At 33.8% G+C, this 23540-nt stretch overlaps 2 protein-coding genes across 10 annotated transcripts in view; one reads left to right on the top strand and one right to left on the bottom strand.

Moving 5' to 3' along the window:
- The window catches only part of LOC123525825 (multiple PDZ domain protein-like), a 284883-nt gene extending 278261 nt beyond the window's left edge, over nucleotides 1–6622 (top strand). For all 9 annotated transcript variants that reach the window (XM_053538242.1, XM_053538241.1, XM_053538237.1 and 6 more), the window contains 3 exons: nucleotides 177–291; nucleotides 1400–1541; nucleotides 1972–6622. In XM_053538242.1, the coding sequence (XP_053394217.1) occupies nucleotides 177–291; nucleotides 1400–1541; nucleotides 1972–2245 (531 nt within the window). In that variant the 3' untranslated portion in view covers nucleotides 2246–6622. The remainder of the gene's footprint in view (nucleotides 1–176; nucleotides 292–1399; nucleotides 1542–1971) is intronic.
- An 8606-nt stretch (nucleotides 6623–15228) lies between these two features.
- LOC123525025 (potassium voltage-gated channel protein Shaw-like) overlaps nucleotides 15229–23540 on the bottom strand; it is a 167826-nt gene continuing 159514 nt past the window's right edge. The window contains exon 4 of the mRNA XM_045303695.2: nucleotides 15229–18189. Coding sequence (XP_045159630.1) covers nucleotides 18176–18189 — 14 coding nt within the window. The 3' untranslated portion in view covers nucleotides 15229–18175. The remainder of the gene's footprint in view (nucleotides 18190–23540) is intronic.

Here is a 23540-nt window from a genome sequence, read left to right as displayed (position 1 = left end):
ATCTTGATGATCTTTAGGTCAATAGGTCAGGTGAGCGATACAGGGCCTTCATGGCCCTCTTGTATTACCTTAAAGTCAATAAAATGTTCTTGAAAAACCTTTAACCTAAGTTCAAACAAAGTCTTGTTACAGCTTGTATTTGATGTGGAATTGAGATGGTAAACATTCACTTTCAGGTTGGAGACAAAATTCTCAGCATTAATGGTGTTAATACAGAGGGAATGAATCATGAACAAGTGGTCAACTTGCTCAAATCGTCCAATGATTCCATTACGCTACAAGTCACACAAGGTAATGGTCAAATGATTCCATTAAGGCACAAGTCACGTAAGGTAGATGTCTAATGATCCATTGCATGCCAGGTTGCACAGGGTAAATATTCAATTATGAGTCCATCTGCACTACTAGCTGACAAGGTAAACATCTGAAATGATTCTGTCAGCACTACAAGTTGCAATATCTAAAATCATTCCATTACACTGAAGTTGCACAAGGTAAACATCTGAAATTATTCCCTAACACAACAAGTTGCAGAAGGTAAACCTCTTAAATGATTCCATTATACTACAAGTTCCAAGAGGTAAACATCTGAAATGGTTCAATTACACTACAAGCTGCTAAGGGTTAACATCTGTAATGATTCTTAATAGTGCAAGTTGCACAGGGTAAAATTTTGTAATAATTCCATTAGGCCTCGAGTCATACAAGGTAAACACTTGAAATGATTCTATGCACTTCAAACCACAGTGTAAACTTCCTTCCATAACAAATCCATTACACTACAAGTCATACAAGGAAAATATCTGTATTGATTCCATTATGAAGGAGTCTCCGTGGCCAAGTGGTTAAGGTTGCTGACTTCAAATCACTTGCTCCTCATCGATGCGGGTCCGGGCCTCACTTGGGGTGTTGAATTCTTCATGTGAGGAAGCCATCCAGCTGGCTTACGGAAGGTCATTGGTTCTACCTGAGTGCCTGCTCGTGATGAAATATTGCATGGAAGGGCACCTGGGGTCTTCCTCCACCATCAAAGCTGGAAAGTCGCCATATGACCTATAATTGTGTTGGTGTGACGTTAAACCCAACAAAAACAAAACAAAAAAATTCCATTATGCTAAAAGCCACTCAAGGTAAACACCTGCAATAATATAATGATTTCATTATGCAGCAAGTCAAACACACAGGAAGGATTTCATATGAGCCTCTGTAGTCATTTCTTCATGTGAAGAACATTCTAAAACATGAAAATAAGCAACTTCTGTTTTTACAGACAGATGTGCTTAGACAGTTGGTGCTAGTACAAGTGTATTTTCATTTGCATGATTAGATTAAAAACTATTATAATTCAAGTATTATTTTATTTATGATTAGCTAAAATTTCACACTATTGTTGATTTAGGTGAGCAGACCCAAGTGAGTGTGAGTGGGCGATCGTCTTCAACCCGGGGCTCTACCCGAGGCTCGACATCAGGTGCTGCACCAGAAATCCCCACAGTGAGAACTCCAACACCGCAGGAAAACAATGTGTTTGAGGATGAAGAGTAAGTCACAATGTTAACATATTAGAAGTTGTTTATGTGTTTACTTTCTAAACACATTCACTGATCTTTCTGATATGTAATGCTGACAGCCAAAGTAGGTTTATATTAGCAAATAAGAAATTCTTTAACAGTATGGTGCAAGTTTCTGTCGGTTTGCACTGATGAAGATCAGGTGAGCTGCCAGTAACTTTAGTTTGATATATAGTTGAACCTGCTTTAGTGATCACCTATATTAAGCAGCTGCTAGCTTTAAGCAGCGGGTCTGTTTGCTTTTCATATTGGCTTTTTGTTCTAATTCCAACTTGTCTTTAGCAGCCACCTGCCTTGGCTGCCTGCTTTATACAGGCTTGTCTGTATTGTATATATTTGAAGACTTCAGAAACATTTTATAAAATTATATAATGGCATTGAAATATTATTTTATACACAGGGCACCACCTCAGTACAAGACAATAACATTAGAAAGAGGTCCAGACGGGCTCGGGTTTTCGATTGTTGGTGGTCACGGAAGTCCACATGGAGACTTGCCAATATATGTGAAGAATGTCTTCTCGAAGGGTGCGGCCTCAGAAAACGGGCAGCTTAAACGTGGTGACCAGATTCTCACTGTGAACGGTTCAAGCTTGGATGGTCTAACACACGAGGAAGCTGTAAACATTTTGAAAAATGCAAAAGGATCTGTGATAATGAACGTATTATCCTAGCATTGTTATATACTGGTACTATCATTGACGATCTTATTGAGCGGGTTATATTCTACAGTTTACCATAAATATTTGATAATACCAATACATCACCACTGGTAAAATCAGAAATGTTGATTATGGAATAGTTTTCGCTAATTAAGTGCTAATTATTGTGAGAAAATTAGTTCTTAACAGATCAAAGTTTTGTTACAAAGATTAAACTTGGCATTAGTAGACCATTTTTAAATTTGATAAAATTTGGTCGTTGAAAATAGTTGACATTACAATAGGTTTTTTTTATCAGAAAGACATTAGAAAAATAAGTTGTGACTAAAAGCAGTGTAAAAAGGCGAATGTTATTTTTCACACACAGTCACATGATTTCCAGAATTTTAAGAAGTCTCTCTCCGGTGTTCACCACTAAATACTTTATATTGCACTAACATAGACTACTTCAGAGAAAATATATGTTAGTTCATGAATAAACAGTAAAAGATATTTATACAATTGTTTACTAAAGTTTTGTTTTCGAGTGTTATATCTTTATACAGGTGAACTGTACTCTACCTTTGTTAATCTGCACAGAAAAAGGAAAGCAATGTTGACATTGTGTTAACTTGCATTATGGGAGCAGAAAGATTCATTTTATGCATTAATCGTCAGATTCCAGATTTCATTGTAAATAATGTATTCAACATGTGTTACATATTCATACAGTGGGAATGGTATATTATTATATGTAATTAGGATTTACACAGTTTTGTAATCAAGTTAAAATTGTATTTTTCTTTTGTATAGAAATTATGTTCATAGTGTTTTCCTTTTTTTTTTTTGTCTTTTTATTTGTAACATTATTTCTTGTGGTTTTAATGTTAAATTTTTGCATATTTTTATATCAACTGAGGTTGTGAACTTAGCAATATCTTATGTCAAAATTTAGCTTTAGTGTTAGGCATATCAGCTTGTGTTTTTATATCATGGAAGTTTTTGCACTCGGGCTTTATTCCTTAAATGTTTATTTCCCTTTCATACTGTCATGAAATCTACTACAAAATTAGCTAATATATGTAGAACCCAATAATGAGAAGCATGGTGCATGGGAGCTGTTTTGAACAGGGGAACGGTGTACTGGTGGTTCTGGTGCCTGCTGCTTAGCTTGTAGGTTGCTGATGAGCCTTGTTAAGTGTCATGATTGCACCTTCTCATGACACCTGTACTGGTTTTTCCAAAAGGCAGACTTGATAGTGATTTAAATAATCTGATAACTTTCATTATGACCTAAAACAGAGTAGTGTAATGTAGAACCCCAGAGACCTTAGAGTATAGAAATATTCTGTTCTTATCTAATCTTTAAACCATTGAACTTTCAGATTATGCTTTATAATATTAATACATTAGATGTTGGCACTTTTATACCATATTATTTGTTGAAAATTACTATTTATTCATGCATTTGCTTCACATTTTCTGTAATGCTTTATGACCCCATACTTGTCATAGAATTTGAATGATATTGCAAGGAATCATTTATGAAAACAACATCATTTGAGCCGCGCCATGAGAAAACCAACATAGTGGGTTTGCGACCAGCATGGATCCAGACCAGCCTGCGCTATCGCGCAGTCTGGTCAGGATCCATGCTGTTCGCTAACAGTTTCTATAATTTCAATAGGCTTTGAAAGCGAACAGCATGGATCCTGACCAGACTGCGTGGATGCGCAGGCTGGTCTGGATCCATGCTGGTCGCAAACCCACTATGTTGGTTTTTTCATGGCACGGCTCATTTTCTGATGTGGCAGCATGAACAGAGTTTCTGGTTCTCAGTTTGGGGGAAAAAATGGAAATTTTTTATTAACACCATGTATGTATAATTCTTTAAAAAAAACATCTATTTTACATAGATACTCCACAAAACACATATGCTATGCTAAAGTATACCTTCTTCGCATACCAATTTTTATCAGATTTTGAGAGATCTTCATTTGAAAACAAAAGAATTGTGAATGAGTCATTTCCTGCAGTTTTTATCTAGACAGTCAAAAACCATATGTTAAAGTTCAAAAGTAAAAAAAAATGACAAGTATGGTTGCTAATGATGGAGCAGAATTTATTATCAAAGCTGTTTTTCTATGCATTCCATGTACAGACGTCTTATTGTTTTAATTATTTTCTTATTTTTCACATATATTATATGTGGAAAGTATTTAGAATAATAAATTCACATACATATACACTGTTCGAAGGAATATTTAAAAACAAGCAAGTTTTCTGATTTGTAATTAATTCACTGCATTGTGAACATTTTCTGACGGTTATTTTTTGTCACATTCTATTTGTTCAGCATGTTATATTTGATTTTAATGTCTGTGATTTTACAATTCATACAAAGAAGATAGAAATTTAGCATGCATGATTTCAAAATAGTAAAAATAAAAAGTGATCCTAGTAAATCAGCCATTTACTGAAAGAGAAATGAAATACTGTGAAAATTGATTTTGCAGGCACAAGTATTCGTGGCATGAATTTCAGCTTTCAATATAATTAAAGTGAATAGGAATGTCACTTGTTCTTAGGGATTAATTTTGGGGATTTACACAACTGCAAAATCTATAAAAATAGTCCACCATGTATACTAATGATTTTACAGTATTTTGGGTCATTTTTATAAAGTGCTACATATTTGATAAGAAAATTGCCAAATTACTTGAAAAGTGAATAGACAATTTTTTTCAAATCCAAGTATCAAAATTAATATGTCTTTTACTGTTTTGAGATAATATTGTGCCCAGTTTTATACAAGTAAAATATGAATGATGATTGGTTTTGTTAAAAAAGTATGTGTGTATTTAATTTAAAGGCCTATTTTAGGATGGTTAAAACTTCTTTGTTGGACATATCAGTAATAAATTATTAATATGTTTTAATAATATTGAATCAGAGCCAGAAATTCACTGTTTTAAATCTTAGATATCTTTGTAAATATGGACTTTGTTACATATGACAAGTTTTTCTCCATTTGATGTAAAAATACTTTTCAAAATTTTTTCTTTGAAAATGCTAAAAAGTCTTGACTTTTGGTTACAAGTTATAAGATATGAAATAGAGGTAGAATCAGCAAGAGTATAAGGTACATTGGTGTAGGGGTAGTGGTATTTAATCTTAAAATAATTGTTTAAGGTGTGTAAATTTCATCCATTGGATTTGCTATTCAGACTGGGGATTAATTAAAAAATTGACAAACATTCCATCTGTAGATTTTATCCAGTAAATAGCCCATTTGAATGCCAGAAACAGAAATTTCACAGTTAAGGAGCAGTGGATTGGTACCATGAAAAAGTTTTAGTTCTTTCAAGATGTATTTGAGAAATACAGCATTAATTAGAAAGACAGAATGAATTTTTTTTATTTTTGAAAGGAAGATTAACGTCAGGCTCGAAAAAATCTTTATTCTAGTCCTGTTGCATCCTTACTGTGGTCTGATTTTGGTATTGCATGGTTTTGGACCTTGATTTTATTAAATTTCTAAGAACAATTCTTAGTTACTACTGTTTGAATTTTCATATTGTCAGGGTGGAAAGATAACCAAGAAAGCAGTTTAACTGGCTATTTAGCAGTAATACATTATACATGTAAGTAAATATCTCAGTATAATCCGGTGTGAAACAACACTTATATACATTAAACATACTTGGTCAATTCCAATCTAAGTCAAATTTTACACATGTATTTGACTATAAAAAAAGCAGTTTTGAAAAATCTTTGAAGTCTCTTGATGAGATATTGAAATTGTTTGTATTTTTCTGTTTATTATCTAACTGTAACATTAATATTAATGGTACTGATGACATAGCTAGCTCGCAGGCTTTGGGAAAAAAATCTTTATTTTCATCCAGAACAGCAACTTTATGGGATATTTTTGAGATTGGTGGTCATCGTTTTTAGGATAAAAAGGAAAAGAAATTGTATTTTATTAAGATTAAATCAGATCAGTGATTTGATTAAGCTTACGATATACAATTTTTAATGACAAAAGCTAGAATTTTTGAAAAACAATGGTTTAGTAATGTATTGTTAAATAATTCAAGAATTTTTTTTACTGTTTTTCTGTTCAGTCTGTAAGTCAGATGCTTCAGTTAGTGAGTCAGAATGTTGCGGACAATTTGTCACAGTCTGTGAGTCAGAATGTTGCGGACAATTTGTCACAGTCTGTGATTCAGATGCTTCAGACAAATTTTTATCTTGATGTTAAAGTTGATTGTTGCACTTTCTAGAATTGATGTTTTTCTCAGTTAAAACATGTGTTTAAATTAATCATTACATTTTAAAATTATGTTACATTCAATAACTTGAAAATATCTTTTTCCACATAAATAAATAAAAATGATAATTGGAGAATTTGTTTGTTTTGATACCTCATCTGTTGAACTTACTGAATAGGGCTTGCTAATTTGTTATCTCGCATGAACCACAGGCTCGAAGTGAGCTGTTAGTACAGGCGGATTGTCCAGTGCCAGTTATCCAGCATCCACAGTTTTTATGCCCCCGAAGGGAGGCATATAGTTTTTGAACCGTCTGTCAGTCTGTCGGTCTGTCAGTCTGTCCGCAATTTTCGTGTCCGGTCCATATCTTTGTCATCGATGGATGGATTTTCAAATAACTTGGCATGAATGTGTACCACAGTAAGACGACGTGTCGCGCGAAAGACCCAGGTCCGTAGCTCAAAGGTCAAGGTCACACTTATACGTTAAAGGTCATTTTTCATGATAGTTGGGCGTGTCCGGTCCATATCTTTGTCATCCATGGATGGATTTTCAAATAACTTGGCATGAATGTGTACCACAGTAAGACGACGTGTCGCGTGCAAGACCCAGGTCCGTAGCTCAAAGGTCAAGGTCACACTTAGACGTTAAAGGTCATTTTTCATGATAGTGCATTCGTGTCCGGTCCATATCTTTGTCATCCATGGATGGATTTTCAAATAACTTGGCATAAATGTGTACCACAGTAAGACGACGTGTCGTGCGCAAGACCCAGGTCCGTAGCTCAAAGGTCAAGGTCACACTTAGACGTTAAAGGTCATATTTCAACATAGTGCATTGATGGGCGTGTCCGGTCCATATCTTTGTCATTCATGCTTGGATTTTAAAAATATTGGGCATGTATGTGTACCACAGTAAGGCGACGTGTCGCGCGCAAGACCCAGGTCCGTAGGTCAAAGGTCCTAAACTCTAACATTGGCCATAACTATTCATTCAAAGTGCCATCGGGGGCATGTGTCATCCTATGGAGACAGCTCTTGTCTATGAATATCTTGCTCTTGAACCAACTCATGGATTGACATCAAAGAAGGATCCTGTCATAGACCTCTCAAGAGTTGGATTGACTCAAAGTGGCATGCAGAGGTAAAAATAGAAAGAAAAAAATTATTGATAAATGACTTCTCATGAACTGCTAGATGAATGTTCACAAAACTTTGTAGGAAGAAATGTCATATGATCAAGGTTCCAGTCAGGTGATGGAGACCAGTTGTGGATGGTTCTCCATTATCATACATAAGAAGATTGATTTTGGAGAGGAAGCATGAAACTAGATATGTATAGATCTTCACAGGGACCAGCTAAAATAATGTACTAAAAAAAGCAATTACTTGAATAAGGGGTAAGGTACAATGTCCGAAAAGTTAGTTATTTATGCAAGAAAGATTTCCCCCCCCCCCCCCCCCCCCCAAATAAGTCCAACTAAACGAGAATTCACTCTGGGCAGATAACACAGCTCACAATGATGAAAAATTAAACAAGAATGCAGTAAAGAGACGGACCACATGGCACGATGCTCAGTGCATCAGTAATTATTCAAGATAAAATTATGGTTTTTGCTTTTCACTTTTCCCATTATTGGGCTCTACCTCTTATCATTTTCTTCTTAATATTTGCAAAGCAGTTATACACACAAAAACGTAAGGAATTTAAAACAAATGGGAAGATAACTGTATAAATATTTAGGACAGGGTTATAGTTAATACAAAATTACCATATACTGTAATAATGACGAGTATCATCAAATCCCTTGACGTTACTGTGCAGACAAAAATTGAGTAAAAGGCGAGGATGTTAAATATGGTCAAACATATTTCAGTAATTGTCACCCTGATTACTGTCTGTTATTATTTTACTGTCAGTAAGTAAGACAAAGAATAAAAGTCAATAATTATTTTAGATATATAGGTTGTATGGAAAGTTTGTTCTAAAACGAAAAAAAACAGCATGTCAAGTAAGACATGTATAGTTTTTAGTCTTGTTACAGGAATTTCGGTAGTTTCAGGATTTCTTACAGGAGATATATACTCAATTCAGATTTTTTTTTTGAAAAGAAACAAACATTACTCTTTTAAATTTAAAAATACAAAATGGATGAATGGCAGAGTTCAAAGTGAGGCCCGGTTAGGCTAATTTTGGTCTATAAAATTTGGGTGATTTGGCCAATTTTCACTACATCTGGCATAGAAAGCGACAGGTGCATAGGACCGGAGAGTCGTCTTTATGTAGTCTATAGTATCTGCAATAGTCCATAGTAGTTTCAAAGAAAAATAAGCAAAAACGAGATTTCTATGGATATTTCAACACTGGTACCCACACGTCAATGTGGAATTCGCAAATCTGCACTCCCCTGCCACCTAAGAAATATTTACAATCAAAGGATTTGTTTGATTTTCCTTAATTTTTGAAGTTAAGCAGGGATCCATATGGAACAGAAGGTTTTCATCAATTAGATAAGTGGATTAAGGGATGTGATAAACGGCAATTTCATATGGACAAAAATCAGTTATATTACTGAATAAATTTTGTTTAAATTAGGATTTCAAATTGTGTTTCTGCTTGGAAATAAAGACTTTAACTGAAATACACAATCTCTTTCAGTGAAATCAGTTTTTATACGCAAGTTGTGGAGCATGTGAATTAATACTTAATTTAAAGTACATATATAGAATAAATACTACACTGGAAACTAGATTACGTTGTTGTTGTAGTAGTGCGGATAGCATTATTATTGCTCTGACTTGTAGAAAACATTCTAGACTTGTGGTATCGTCTAAGCCTAGGTTCATGAAACTCATTTGAGCCGTGCCATGGGAAAACCAACATAGTGGGTATGCGACCAGCATGGATCCAGACCAGCCTGCGCATCCGCGCAGTCTGGTCAGGATCCATGCTGTTCGCTAATAGTTTTTCCAATTCCAATAGGCTTTAAAAGCGAACAGCATGGAGCCTGACCAGACTGCGCGGATGCGCAGGCTGGTCTGGATCCATGCTGGTCGCAAACCCACTATGTTGGTTTTCACATGGCACGGCTCATTTAGTCTTGAAAGGTATGTGTTGTTTTCTTAAGAAATTTAAATACTTCACAAAAATATATAGCTGTATTTTGTTTTTGTTCACTGCCATGCTGCATTCTGGTTTCACGCTGCAAGGCTGCTTGTTTTGTTGGATTTTCAGTCATAATTATGAAGAATAATTAACAATTGTCTGTTTGCAAGATGAAAAGAAGGAACTGTTTTATTTCCTCTCTTAGAATAATGGAAGTTCGTCACAACGTAGAATGGCCATCATTCTTGACTTCAGTATTTTTGGTGTGGTTAAAAATGGACTTTCTTGATTTTATATAGATATAATTGTTAAATTACGCTGCATTCTTTGCTGAATGTTACGTTTAAGTGGTTTAAGAACACTTGTTAATGTCGCTGTAACCTTGTCCTCCTATTTTAGTGTTACTTGTGGTGACACTAAGGTTCAATTTTAGGCCCCCTTCATTTTCCACTCTGTTTCAATGCCATGTTAGCTGTTGTAAAAAGAATAAGCTACTATTGTACGCTGACGATTCTGAAATATTGCTTGCTGGAAAAAACAAAGGAACTTAATCAAGTCAGCAAGTTGTTTATTGATGATAAATTGTCCTTGCATCTAAGTAAGTCTGTGTCCATACTGCTTGGCTCTATCCACTGTCACAATACAAGGTTCCGGGAGAGAGGTTCTTTTACAGTTCCCGAAAAAATCTTTTCTCTACATGGGTTGTACTTTTTGGAATGGATAACCACCTTCCATTAGTAATTTACCAAAGCTCCACACCATCAAGGTTGCCGTCAAAAACCACTTGCTAAGTCAACTGTAATTTTTAACATATTTATTATCAAAGTAATACAGTATTATGTGAATACTTCAAATGAATTGCGTTGTTTTACGCTTTCTGTGTTATTGTTACTAGTTTTTGTCTCTACTTTTACTTACTAGTCAGCTATAACCTATTTTAACTGTCATGCAAACATTATTTTCTTCTTATATATTTCAGTGTCAGAATTATTTTTAAGAATGTCTACCTGTGAAAATTCATATTTCATATCTCTCTATGTCATGCCAACAGTAACAAGGACCACAATGGAAATAAGGGTTTTAATCTCTATTTTGTGTTACCCTTCGTACTCAGGTGTATGATATGGTTTATTACTGATGTCTGTGTATTTAAACCTGATACTTATTGTAACAATGAATGGAATTCGTACCAAATAAATCGATCTGTCTACTTCCTTAACCTACCTGACACTGCCACGGTAACCTACACTCGATTTTAGTCACACGGTGTGCATTTTATCCAGCCTCGCATGTTCAGTAGGATGTTTTTTGTTTTGTTGTGTTAAAAGTCATATGTAGGCTTGATTGGCGGAGGAATATATAACATGAGCGGCTGAGAAATACACTGCGTATCCATAGGCACGGGCGGACATCTTGGTAGAACCATCGACCACAAGTGGGGTGAAGAAATCTGGCTTTCCTAATTAACCATGTTATTGGCAAACTGCCTCTTAACGGTGCGTTCTTCATGATTCCCCAAAAATTCAGTAAGAAACTGGTTCCTATTTCATAGTTTTTAACTGACAGGTTTAATTGGGAAGGTCATGATAAGACCACAATCGGGTGATAAAGGCAATTTATTTATCAGACTCATTTAATGTGGTGTACTTTACAGGAATGCAGTGACATACTGATATTATGAAGTGTGAAAATATTTAATTAAACATTTAATTTCTTGCTCAACATAATCCTTTGAAACAAACTGAAAATGGTCCACTATATTTTGCTAGACATTTACATCTGTTTTGGCTCCAGAAATTAAAGACAAATTAAATGAAGTAATTCGCACTCAGTTTACCCCTGAAGATACAAATTTGTTTGACAACAGTAATTTCATGATTAATTAGGAAGGTCAGATTTCTTCACCCCCACATATTTGCCAATAAGCAGGTAAGAAGTTCTGATAACCGGGCTTCGCCCGGTTATCAGAACCTCTTACCTATACAAATTGCTGTTGTCAAACAAATTTGTATCTTCAGAGGTATAAGCTGATTGCGAATTACGTCATTTATTTTGTCTGTAATTTTTGGAGCCAAAACAGATGTGAATGTCTAGCAAAATGTCGGACCGTTTTCAGTTTGTTTCAAAGGATTATGTTGAGCAAAGAATTAAATGTTTGATTAAATATTTTCACACTTCATAATATGAGTATGTCAATGCATTCCTGTAAAGCACACCACAATAACTGAGTCTGATAAATAAATCGCCTTTATCACCTGATTGTGGTCTTATCATGACCTTCCCAATTAAACCTGTCAGTTAAAAATTACTAAATAAGAAACGGGTTCTTACTGAATTTTTGGGGAATCATGAAGAACGCACCATTAAGAGGTAGTTTGCCAATAAGTTGCATAGCTTTCACACTAGAAAGAATTGTACAGTGGTTTACCTGTTAACATATCTATGAAACTGTTTCACACAGACGAAGAGAAGTTTGAATAGAGCAACACCAAAAAATAAAACGTGCTGACAATCTATTACATACCTAACTATTACACTGTTTCACACAGACGAAGGGAGACAACAACGACAAACATGCTGCTGATTTATTACATACCTATGCCACTGTTTCACACAGACAAAGGGAAATATAGCAAAACCAAAGACAAGCATGCTGATAAACTATTGCATGTGGTGGTGTATGTCGCAAAGGGGCACAGCAAAGGAAATAAGAGATCAGATTAAAGTCATGTTTATATACTGCGGGTTGTTACTTTATCAACGAAAGTTGATTTGCTTTCGAATTTTCCATAACGCATATTTTATGATAAAAAGAAAAAAAAATATGTCTTTCGAGCGTGTTTGTTATTTTGTAACTTGCTCTCGGACTTTGTAAGGGTGTTGTGTTTTGTCGACAACAACGTTATGTGGTTTGACGTTACAGATTATCACATCCTCAAAATTTATTCAGACACTGGTCAGGCATAGATCTTAGGGTACATTCTAAGATAATGGAAATTGACACTCTTTATTTTGTTGAAATGTTGAAGAAATTTTAATGCATAATGACAAGGATATGGACATAATGTATAGCGAGTACCTATCGAAGAAAATGTAAAGGAACAACTAGCTGAAGCCAGAAAGCAATTACGAAAATGAAAGAAGAAATAACTAAGCTGTCTTAAAATGACCAGGTAGACAAAATACAGCCAGCATTTGGCATTCGTATAGCACATGGGCATTACATTTTTAAAAGGTATTAGTGTAAATATGTTTGCTAATTAAATAATTTCAAAAATATTTCAGATGCTGTACTCTTTTCAAACTTTACAGGGATGTTCACTGTTCATAAGGTAACACAAAAGGTCATTCTGATAAAGCGTAATGCTTAACATATTCTAAGAAAATAATTTGTTAGATGACTTTCTTGTTGCATAGCATGTGTCGCTTTGAAAATCCACAGGATTTTTTCCTCCCACATGAACTTCGCGAAATTTATTTTGAAAATATTTTCACTCATATTTTCATTAGTTTCAGACGCATGAAGGCAAGAGAAATTTCAGTATAGTCTTAATGTTGAACGCAGACTTAGCTTACATTATATTTGTGTTGAATTTAGTTACCTTTGTGAACTTTTGACGTAGTCTATATTTGTTGGAATATCAAATTACTGAAAGAGTTGTCCATTTTGCTTAGATATTTTAGACGTTCATTTTTTAAAATATCAAATATTTTTCATAATAATGAAGGAGTGTACTAAAATGATGCAGTAATGATGCAGATTGACAAAAGGCCGACTTTGAATATTTCAGTTGGGGACAAACTATGCGTACATAATTACGTTGCACGTAAATCGTGCGGATGAAATTGGTTAATAGTTAAAAGCATTGAAAATATGGGATAAAATTGAATATTTTATACATTCGCTTATCCCTACGACATACGTACATAATGATGAACGTTTATTTCGATATTACAAAGAAACAGATTTATATTTGTATAATATTTTCAGGCCATTGCGATTATATGCTGTTTATACGGCTAAGGTAACTTGCTGTTCAGAGAAGGTTGGTAGTGCCTTGGGAAGAAGGTGAGTCAAAGGTTTCTCAATGTTTTCTGTATGAACAATGTGTACACTAGCCAATATTTAATTGAACTGTTTTGTTTTGCACTTTTAATTTCTGATTTGGCATGGCACATGAATTATAAAAAAAAACACACTATGTCTGAGAGAGATTGCATGCTATCAGCTGTACAGAACAGTAGGATGTAAAATATATTGTAGCGTAATGACGCCTACACAAAGTGAGAAAGTGCCGCGTGATTTTAAATACTTAGCAGTAAAATATTGTGTAAAACAATTGGAATATGGCTTTCTTTTGTAGGTTGCAAAAAAGTGTTGCCATTAGATATATCTGATTTATGATTCTTGAAATTCTTTGGTCACAATTCATAGTAATGTCTGTATTAGTTAAAATGATTAAAATCATTGTCTTTGGTGCAAAAGGAGCGTTGCACATTCCATTAATTGTCCTGAACAGAATTTTGTTTGGTTGCATTCTAAGTTTTCCAAACATCTTCTTGTAGAGACACGAGACATCAGCCTAAGAGGAAATAATCACATATATGATTTTCGCATTCTCACGACTATTGTTAACTTTCTTCTGTAGCACGATCGCTTACATCCATAGTTCCTCCAGAACATAGTCCCATCATAAGTAACAAAGTTTGCACAATATATTATACAGTCTCAAGATTGTTGATTTGTAATGTGATGCAACATCCTGCAATGTGACAAACTTCATTTGCTGTATGTTTCTGGTCAATTTGTTGGTTCCGCAGTTAGATGAATGCTATGAAAATGGATATTTAAAGCGATCTGTTGAAGGCAGTTTTGAATGAATTTCGTTTTAAATAACTTGTCAAATTCTTGTTTATATCCTTTTCTTACGGAAACATATGAACTCTTTCGATACAAGTTTTGTCTGCTAAGTATGGGATATGTGAGTTATATATAGGAATTCTAATATATATTTGAATTTTATGTATAACGTAATTCAGATTTGTTACAGAAATATCAAGGCTAATCGTTTTAAACGTGCAGAAACCGGACGCATCGCTTATCATTTGAGGCTAGGATATCACAGCTTCAGCATTTTTTTTTTTTTTTTCGATGAATTTAGTTGCGCATGACACGTTGTCTCATCATGGAGAACATTTATGCCAAGCAATATTGTAATCCTTTGATGGATGTCAGAGTTCTGGACCGGACACGAAACAAACCCTGTCCATGCCATGTTAACATTTGACTGCCAAATGTGACCTTGTCGGGGAGGGACGTTTGTTGTCGGGACGTTTGTTGTCGGGGAGGGACGTTTGTTTCTGGGGAAGGACGTTTCCTGAATTTGTTTTTAGAATGACCGTTTGCTAAAGCTGAAAGAATTTTTGTCCAACCCAACAACTTTTGCTATACCGACAATGTACGTTTGTTAGTGTTTCCTTGATATTTTCTGTTTACATGTACACCATCTTCTGTATATTAACAATAAAATATCACTGAACAAACGTTATTGTTTTGTCCATGTAATGTATTTCCTTTTTTTTGTACCCAAACGGGTGTTAAACAGAAAACAAACATAATGACTGTGAGAAATTTCATTTTATCCGCTGTACAAAACACGTCAAAGCATTGCAGGACGTAAAACGTTGAAACGTGCTATACAATATATCAACCGTAACAAGTGATTATTACAAAAATGATCATTTACAAACATGTAAATCACACAAACAAAAACAATTTAGCTTTAAAACTGACTGGAACTAGTATCAAAAGTTGACGACGTAGTTTTGTGAAGCTTGCTCTTAGTGACAATAGGAGAAAGTGATTCGCAGTCAAGGACCACTCGGCAACGGAGATGTAAAATAGCAGGAGTACAATTCTAGCGTACAGCTGTCTCCAAAAGTATTAACTTCAATATTGTATTGAGTTGATTTGACGGTCTATATGGTTTGACAATTACAGTAATGCGTATCTGGAGGTATGTAATTATAGTTGGTGTGGGTTTGAATGGCGTATGGTTCTCAAACAATACTTAATGCAAAGCAAACAAACAGGAATAAAAAGTAATGTGTAAAGTGTTTGATTTATTACATTGTCACTCCTACTGAAAGGGCCAGCCAAGTTGGCTTATGAGACACATACCTACATTGAACAGCATTACTTCCCGATTCCTATTTTTTATTGCCAGGCACCAGGCAGGTAGGCAATCGATAACCATTATTTAACTAGCTGGCAGCTCACCAACCGGTCTCTCTTCAATAACAAGTCCCGCCTCTGACAGGGCTTGAACCGGGGCAGGTGCCTTATCTATTAGGCCACCGCAGCTCGGAATAATTGGATCTCTTTTTAGTGAAATTTTCAGCAGAAAGGTTATATCGGAGATCTATCGTGGTAGGGAATATATCGGATCACCGATGAATGAAAATAACTGGAGGAGCGGTCTAAAAATCTGATGGTCGGTGTGAAGTTTCAAGGGAGTTAATGTGATAAGGAAGTGCTGATGTTGTGCAGAATGCAAAAACATTTCAGTGGTCACCCTTTGTAGTAATCAGAATATTGCAATTTCTCATTTGACTGTAAAGGCAATCTATTAGAAAGGTTGACTGTTGAAATTTCAAAAAAGAAATTCTTTGAATAGGAACAAATAGTGAAATACAAATGTATATTAGAATGTAGGGGCAATAGAGGCACTAAATGTCGTACAAAAGAGTAGTAATAGTAGAAAATTATTGAAATATTTACAGATATCTTAACAAAAATTTGTATGCAGTAGTGCATACTTCCCGTTCCCGTTCGAACCTGTTATTTATCGATGCATTGCACATACATATGCGAATGGAATGAATGAGATAAATTGTTCAAAATAAGTTTCTTCTTAAGATATTGAATATGATTTATCATCCTATATGTAGAGTCAAACATAAGGATAAGATAGTGTAATTGCCATAACATTTAAATGTTAATAGCAATTTCCTTTGTAACGAAGACTTCTGCAAAAACTTAATGTGACCACACATATTCGATCAAATATTTACGTCTCTATGAGCAATATTTATATGCCTTGATACGGCGACGTCTTAGGGCTGAAGATAGGATTCAGTAAGCAAACAGAATGATATTTATCAAAATAGGTCAGGTATATGTTGCATAACTAACAACATAATTGTGGCAAGAACTTGTTAGGTCAAATATCCTTACAGACTTTTTAACTACTTTCCTTTCATCAATTACCATTTCACTGCTCTTTTGCGGCATGAAAGCAGCAGACGAAAATGTTTCTTCTGCCAAGTCTGAAACTAGCACAGCATTTAGAAACGTATGCAAACATCTTAAAATTCAGTCAAACACGGAACGGTACCATTTGAGGCGAAGTATGTTTGTACTTACAAGCTGCAACATACAAAAGTATACGTATTCCAAAGAATACCATATAGTGGTATACCAGTTGAGGTAAAGGAAAAATTGCATAATTTTACAAGCTGTAACATACAAAGGTATGCTATTTATGGCTAAGGGAGAAGTGCGTATTTTCTCTACAAGCTGCAATATACAGAATATACAACTTGAGGATAAAATAAACCGCGTATTTTTCCTACAAGCTTATACCATCGAGGCGAAGAACGAATTGTGTATTTTCTCTATAAGCTGCAACATACAGTGGTATACCATTTGAGGCAAATTAAAAATTGCATAATTTTACAACAAGCTGTAACATGCAAGGGTATACCATTTTAGGTTAAGAGAGAATTGCGTATTTTCTCTACAAACTGCAACATATAGTGGTATACCATTTGAGGCTTAATCGGATTGCATATTTTTACAGCAAGCTGTAACATAAAAGGTATACCGTTTTAGTCTAAGTACGAATGGCGTATTTTAAGGATAAGCTGTAACGTACAAAGGTATACCGTTTTAGGCTATGTACGCATTGTGAATATTACTATAACCTGTAACAATCAGAATAGAGCGCATAAAAATTGTGCAGTTCTTTTCAAGTCTAAGATAGAAAAGAGAAACACTGAGATATACTCAAGTAAGAACAACTATCATACTAAAAAAATACATTGCTTTGGATAAGTCATATGATGAAGTTGCAGTTTCTGATTTGTAAATTGTTTACAAAGGTTATAAACACCTGAATTGCATGAGTACAAGATTAGGCTAACATTATTGACTCTAGATATGTTATTACTTGTACTCAAATGGTACCAGTAATGCCTCGTATGCAACACATCATTGACTCAACATTTGTTTTTGCTTGTACTCAAATGGCACCAATAGTGTATCATACGTAACGCATTACTGACGTTTAAAATGTTTTGTGAAACACATATTTTTTTCCTCGTGAATTTTTCGGAAAAAAGGCTAGTTTGCTTGCACTTTTTGTATGTTCTGATTAGTTGCCATATTCTACTCCTTGACTGATCGTTTCAATCATCACTGTGGACTGAATATCTCTTGAAACATGTCAATGTTTGGACTGCCCACTGTAGAGTGAATATCTATGGAAACATGTCAATGTTTGGACTGCCCACTTAACACGTACTAGCACTGCGTATCTGAAAATGAAAAATAAAGTAATAATTTTGTATTTTTTGTCAGGTGATATTATTTTACAGGGCTATCACGGCAATCAGTCATATACAGAATATAAGATAAAATAGAGATATTAGTCGTTTTGTTTTGATACTTGTTTCAACACTTCAATGTCAATGTTTGTACATTCGCAAAATTGCAAAAATCATTACAGTCATTTCTAAAATATTTGGGTTTTTTTACGAAAAACATATCATACGACATTAAATAATGGACGAAAATAGATAAGCAATCGATTCGTAGTTTAACACATATCTTTCTTTTTCAAGGTGTACTTGATAAATACACGTTAGTAAAATTCAATATTTATACGGAATTAAGAGGTAATAGTTTTGTTTTAAGACTATTGCAAAAGCATTTTTACTTACGGCTGAAAAGACAACAAGGGAAGTTTATAATAAGAATTTAAAAAATACACGAATAATGTTTAAAACGCAGGGCATCTAAAATAAAAAAAACTCCACAGCTAAGTTAAATACAGCATAAATTTGCAAAATTAGACTGTTGAAATGTTTGAAGTGAAATATTCTGTTTTGGGTTGACTTTTGAATTTTCCGATGGCCTCAATCATAAGATTTTCATAACTTCAATATTTTTTTTACTCTGGAACGAAATAGAAAATTTCCATCTGAGTGATGGCAAACTCTTTTGCAATATTCACTCATGTACAAACTTATTGCAGCACATTTGCATACTTTCAGAATAACGTGCACCAACAAAAATATGTATAGACGGAAAGTGATTTCCATAGTCGATTGGAGAGGTGTTCAACTTATGTTTGAAAAGAATACAAACAAAAATGTAAGTCCATTTTTTTTCATTGTAACAAATGTTCGATTTGAGGTCCGTTACAGATCAGTCATACAGTCATTCTGCAACGCTTTGAGACCAAAGTTATATTACCAGTTAACATGTCCTGTCCTGATCCTGTTCGGATCTTTATTAATTTATCTTTATTAAGTCGTCCCTACAGATCTCCCAATATACCAAAGTGCAATGGTGGTGAGGCCCCTTTCGTTGGGAGTTACGAAATATTATTTCCTAGATTATCACCTGATGCGATGTTTCAATAGAAATCATATTTTTTGCCAAATCTTGTGAAAACAGAACTTTAAGGCATATTTGTATCCAAAAAGGTTTAAATGAAGCAACTATTTAACAACAGCAGGTGTATACACCTTTATATTGAATTTCACTTTATTTTACTGTGTCGATAATTACAAATCTCAGTGTGACCTTTATACGAGATAACAGTTAAAAGGCATAAATCCTGCAGCACAAATAATTCTCTTAAAGATCTTCACTTTCGATCATGTCACTTTTTCATATGTAGCACAAGAGCCTACGTCCATAGGTTTCTCAAAAGTAGACCAATGCCTCATTACAAGTGATAAAGTGTTTACATTTCCTTACAGCCTCCAGAAACGTACCCCATGCTTGTTGATTTGTGTAATGTTAAATTGACGACTCTAGATGTTCCTGTACCTTTGTTGTCAGTTTTAGGGATAACATGGTTAACAGTTCCGAGAAAAAAAATCACAACTTAGCTAGCATCTGTCTTCTTGTTTGCAGACTGACCAACCATACGAGCGATGAACTTAATACCAGCAGGTGTTTTCCCTGCCTGCATTCTACCAATAATATTTTCATTGATCTCAATGTTATGACGGAGATTTTGTATTGAGCCCAAAGAAATGATTTACGCTGTTTGGATGCTCCTATTTGACGGATTAGTTTCAAAAGCTAAAGCATTATGACATATAATATATAACATCCTTTCACGCGTACACTCTTCTTTTTTTGTCGAAACAAGATTCATGCACTGATACGATTTGTACTTAAAAATGTAAATTTGATTTTATTCAATTTTAAGTTGAACACCTCTCAGGCATTTTAGAAGTCTTCCCTGATTCGTCAGTGTTATAAATGACATTCGTAGGCATTTGTGTGATTGTTTATGCCAATACTTTCAAGGAAATAATTGCATAACCCTCATATAACCATTTCCATGTTAACGAGAATTAGTGGAAAAAAGTATTCATTATTCACGTGTTATTAAAACACCTTTTTATCTTTAAAGATACAACAACTTTACTGTGTCTCGGAAAATAAAAGATAGTAAAATAAAAAAAGTATGAAGAAGATACTCACGTGCATAGAAGGTACTCACAACACATGCGTTTGTGAAAAAACACGTGATTTGAAGGTGAAATAAGTTCCACCCATAACCCGTGCATTCTTTGGAAAGGAAAATAAACCATAACTTAGAACTGTTAAAATCATTTTGATAAAGAAATCATACGTGATTATAACGATTTGTACATGCTTAATTTCATGATGTTGGTTTTTCAAAAACATAAGAAAGGGAGGGAATAAAAAAGGTTAATCAAGTGGAAAATAAAGACAACAAAATAAGTTTATTTTTATTGCATTATTATTGCAGTGTTCAAAACAGCGTATATTATAAAGAATTATTGAAAAAATGATATAAGGAACAAATATTACTAATGAAAATATGAGCAAAATGGTTCATTTTCACATTAAATGTATGAATAAAACAACACACATCTGTCAAAACTGACATACTCTAACAAGGCATTTTCTTTGCAGTTACATGTAGTTTCAGTCTATATTCTAAGCTATCTTGGTAGATTTTATAGTGTTTGTTTAAAACCATGCAATACTAGTGACCTTCCATTTCTAAAATGAAGGTGAACCAAAAATATTGCTGTCTATGACATTTTTTTAACATTATGTCTATACAAAACGGAGGTGTATTAAAGCAGAAAATTCATTAATTACCGAATACATATTTCTGTATGATCATCGTATTAAAATGTGCAGTTTTCTGCATATGCATTAAAGAGAACAGGGTAATTGTTGTTTCAAAACAACGTAACGTACTTACAATAAGAAAAAACAACAACACCAATCTTGCAGAAATTTCAATCCGATGAGTATACTTTGCTTATAAATGACATACAACACTGATTGTTTCCAAGAAAATTTTGGGATTCTGGTATAATATTGTCATTTTATTTAAGATATTATTTGAAAACATTTTTGGATAACATAAGATGATTTACACGTATCATGTTAAATTTTGATGAAAATCCTGGCCCCAATTTCACGAAAAAAAAACAAGTTATTACTGAGTTAAGTCTGTTATCCTAAAATAGTGCTATTGCTTAAATTAAGTTATTGTTATTTAATATTGATTTTTTTTCTATAACAATGTTTTATAGCTACATTATACTATAGTTAGTAGTATTTGTCTGCAGTACTTATTTCTCTCACGCAAATACAATATTTCTATTTAAGCACAATATAATGAACTTAAGTATTTGCTTAAGTATATTTCTTATTTCTATACTTCGTTTTCTCTAAAAAACTGTTGCTTTTGATCTAAGAAATAATCATATACGGTTCTGACATAGATGAAAAAGTCAACCGTGAAGACACATGAAGGGCAATAACACGCATTTTAAATAACAGACTTAGTTAAGCAATGACTTAAGTTTTTTCGTGAAATTGTGGCCTGTTTCATATTAAATTTCTGAATTCCACTTATTAATATAAAAAACAACATTTTTTATATCTGAGAATACGTTTAAATCGATAAAACATTTAAAGGAATTATCGTCCGCTATATGTTTCTTTAACCAACATGGAATGGCGCGTGTAGTTGTAACACGTTTTCGTATTTAATAAAATCTTAAAAAAATAAATTAATTTAAGAAATCAAAAAGTAAATAAACAGTCATACAGCACTCCATATATATTCCAAGACGAGCTACTAAATAATGTATCATATATTGAAGACAACCGGCTGTATTAGTTAATTTGCTCTGCCTTTATTCTTATGAGAAATACATTATTTGTTAAATCTTGTATTTACACTCAAAGATATTGACTTAAATACTAGACATATTATTTGATACTGATTATTTTCGAACGAAGTAGAAACTACATGCCCGGTATATCGATTTGATCGATAATTACTACGGTTGAAATCACTATGTTCTACTTTTAGCAGATTTGATTTTGGAATCATTCCTGATCGTTCACATTTTATTTCTTCCGCTCCCATCAAACTGTGTTCTATAAATGTACATGTATGGAAGATCCGTGCAGATACAATTATTAGAAAACGACAACATACGGACAAGAACATTTATAAAACGTCATTAACAATTATGAAAGACTTTAAGCTTAATACAAAATGACATTTGCCCTAACATGCAATAACGCAGAGTGATGTACGGCCATACATACATCGCTGAAATGAGTGAAGTATCTGGATACATTACTTACAATGTTACAGAAACATTCATTACCACTTAGTGGTAAGTCTCATGCGTCCCAATTACTATTATCAGAATTAAAACTTTTCAACACCAGCTTCTGAAAGTTACACATTTCTATCATTTTACTGTTGTTATTTAATATTCAGTACAAAAACTTTGGTTTTAAATGGTTTGGAACACTGCTACGTTGCATATTTGAGAACGTTTTTGCAGTTGCATAATTTATGATGTAAGCTACAGATGTTTTCAATCCATAAATCCGTCTCCACTGTGTAAAAACTCCATTCTCCTTTGCTGTTACACAGCATGTCACATATATTCCTAAAAGACTTATTAAATTATTTTCTGTTCATCTGAAAGTTTTCAAATGTATCCCTCATGAGACTATAGCCTAATGGATTTGTATGAAATAAACTTAGAACTTAAAACATTGTACTTTATATAATCATATTTGTTTAAAATGCACACACACACACTGTAAAACAATATTGCCAACTTGAGCCTTTGCTCTACATTTTCACACTGATTTGGTTTGAACGTGAAAAAAGCTTCTGTTTTTGTTGCATTATTTAGCCTTTTTGCAACTTTTCCAATACGAACATGTTATTGCTCTGCACAATACATGTTGGATATATTCGGTGAAAAAAAGCCTATCCATAACTATGACGTAATCGTCTAGCTTGATGACTTAATGGATGAAGATATATCAGAGCTTGTTTAATTGTAGTAAATAATAGCAAAACTATGAGTATCAATAAAAGTGTTCGTGTCTTTTTGGCCATTTACACGTTTCCAAAACAAGTTCATTTATCACACATGATAGACATTTAAATCGCAGACAATTTAGATCAACGTGATCTAAGAAAAACATACAAAAATGTATTAAAGTTTACAATAATGATAATAATAACAATGATAATATAATAAAAAACAAAATGTTCTTTGCAAAAGTAAAAATATCACAGTGAAGAGAACATGCAATCATATAAATTTATATGAGCCGCGCC

The sequence above is a fragment of the Mercenaria mercenaria genome, chromosome 3 (genome assembly GCF_021730395.1).
Source record: "Mercenaria mercenaria strain notata chromosome 3, MADL_Memer_1, whole genome shotgun sequence".
Taxonomy (NCBI): Eukaryota; Metazoa; Mollusca; class Bivalvia; order Venerida; family Veneridae; genus Mercenaria; species Mercenaria mercenaria.
This window is presented reverse-complemented; position numbering and strand designations above follow the sequence as displayed.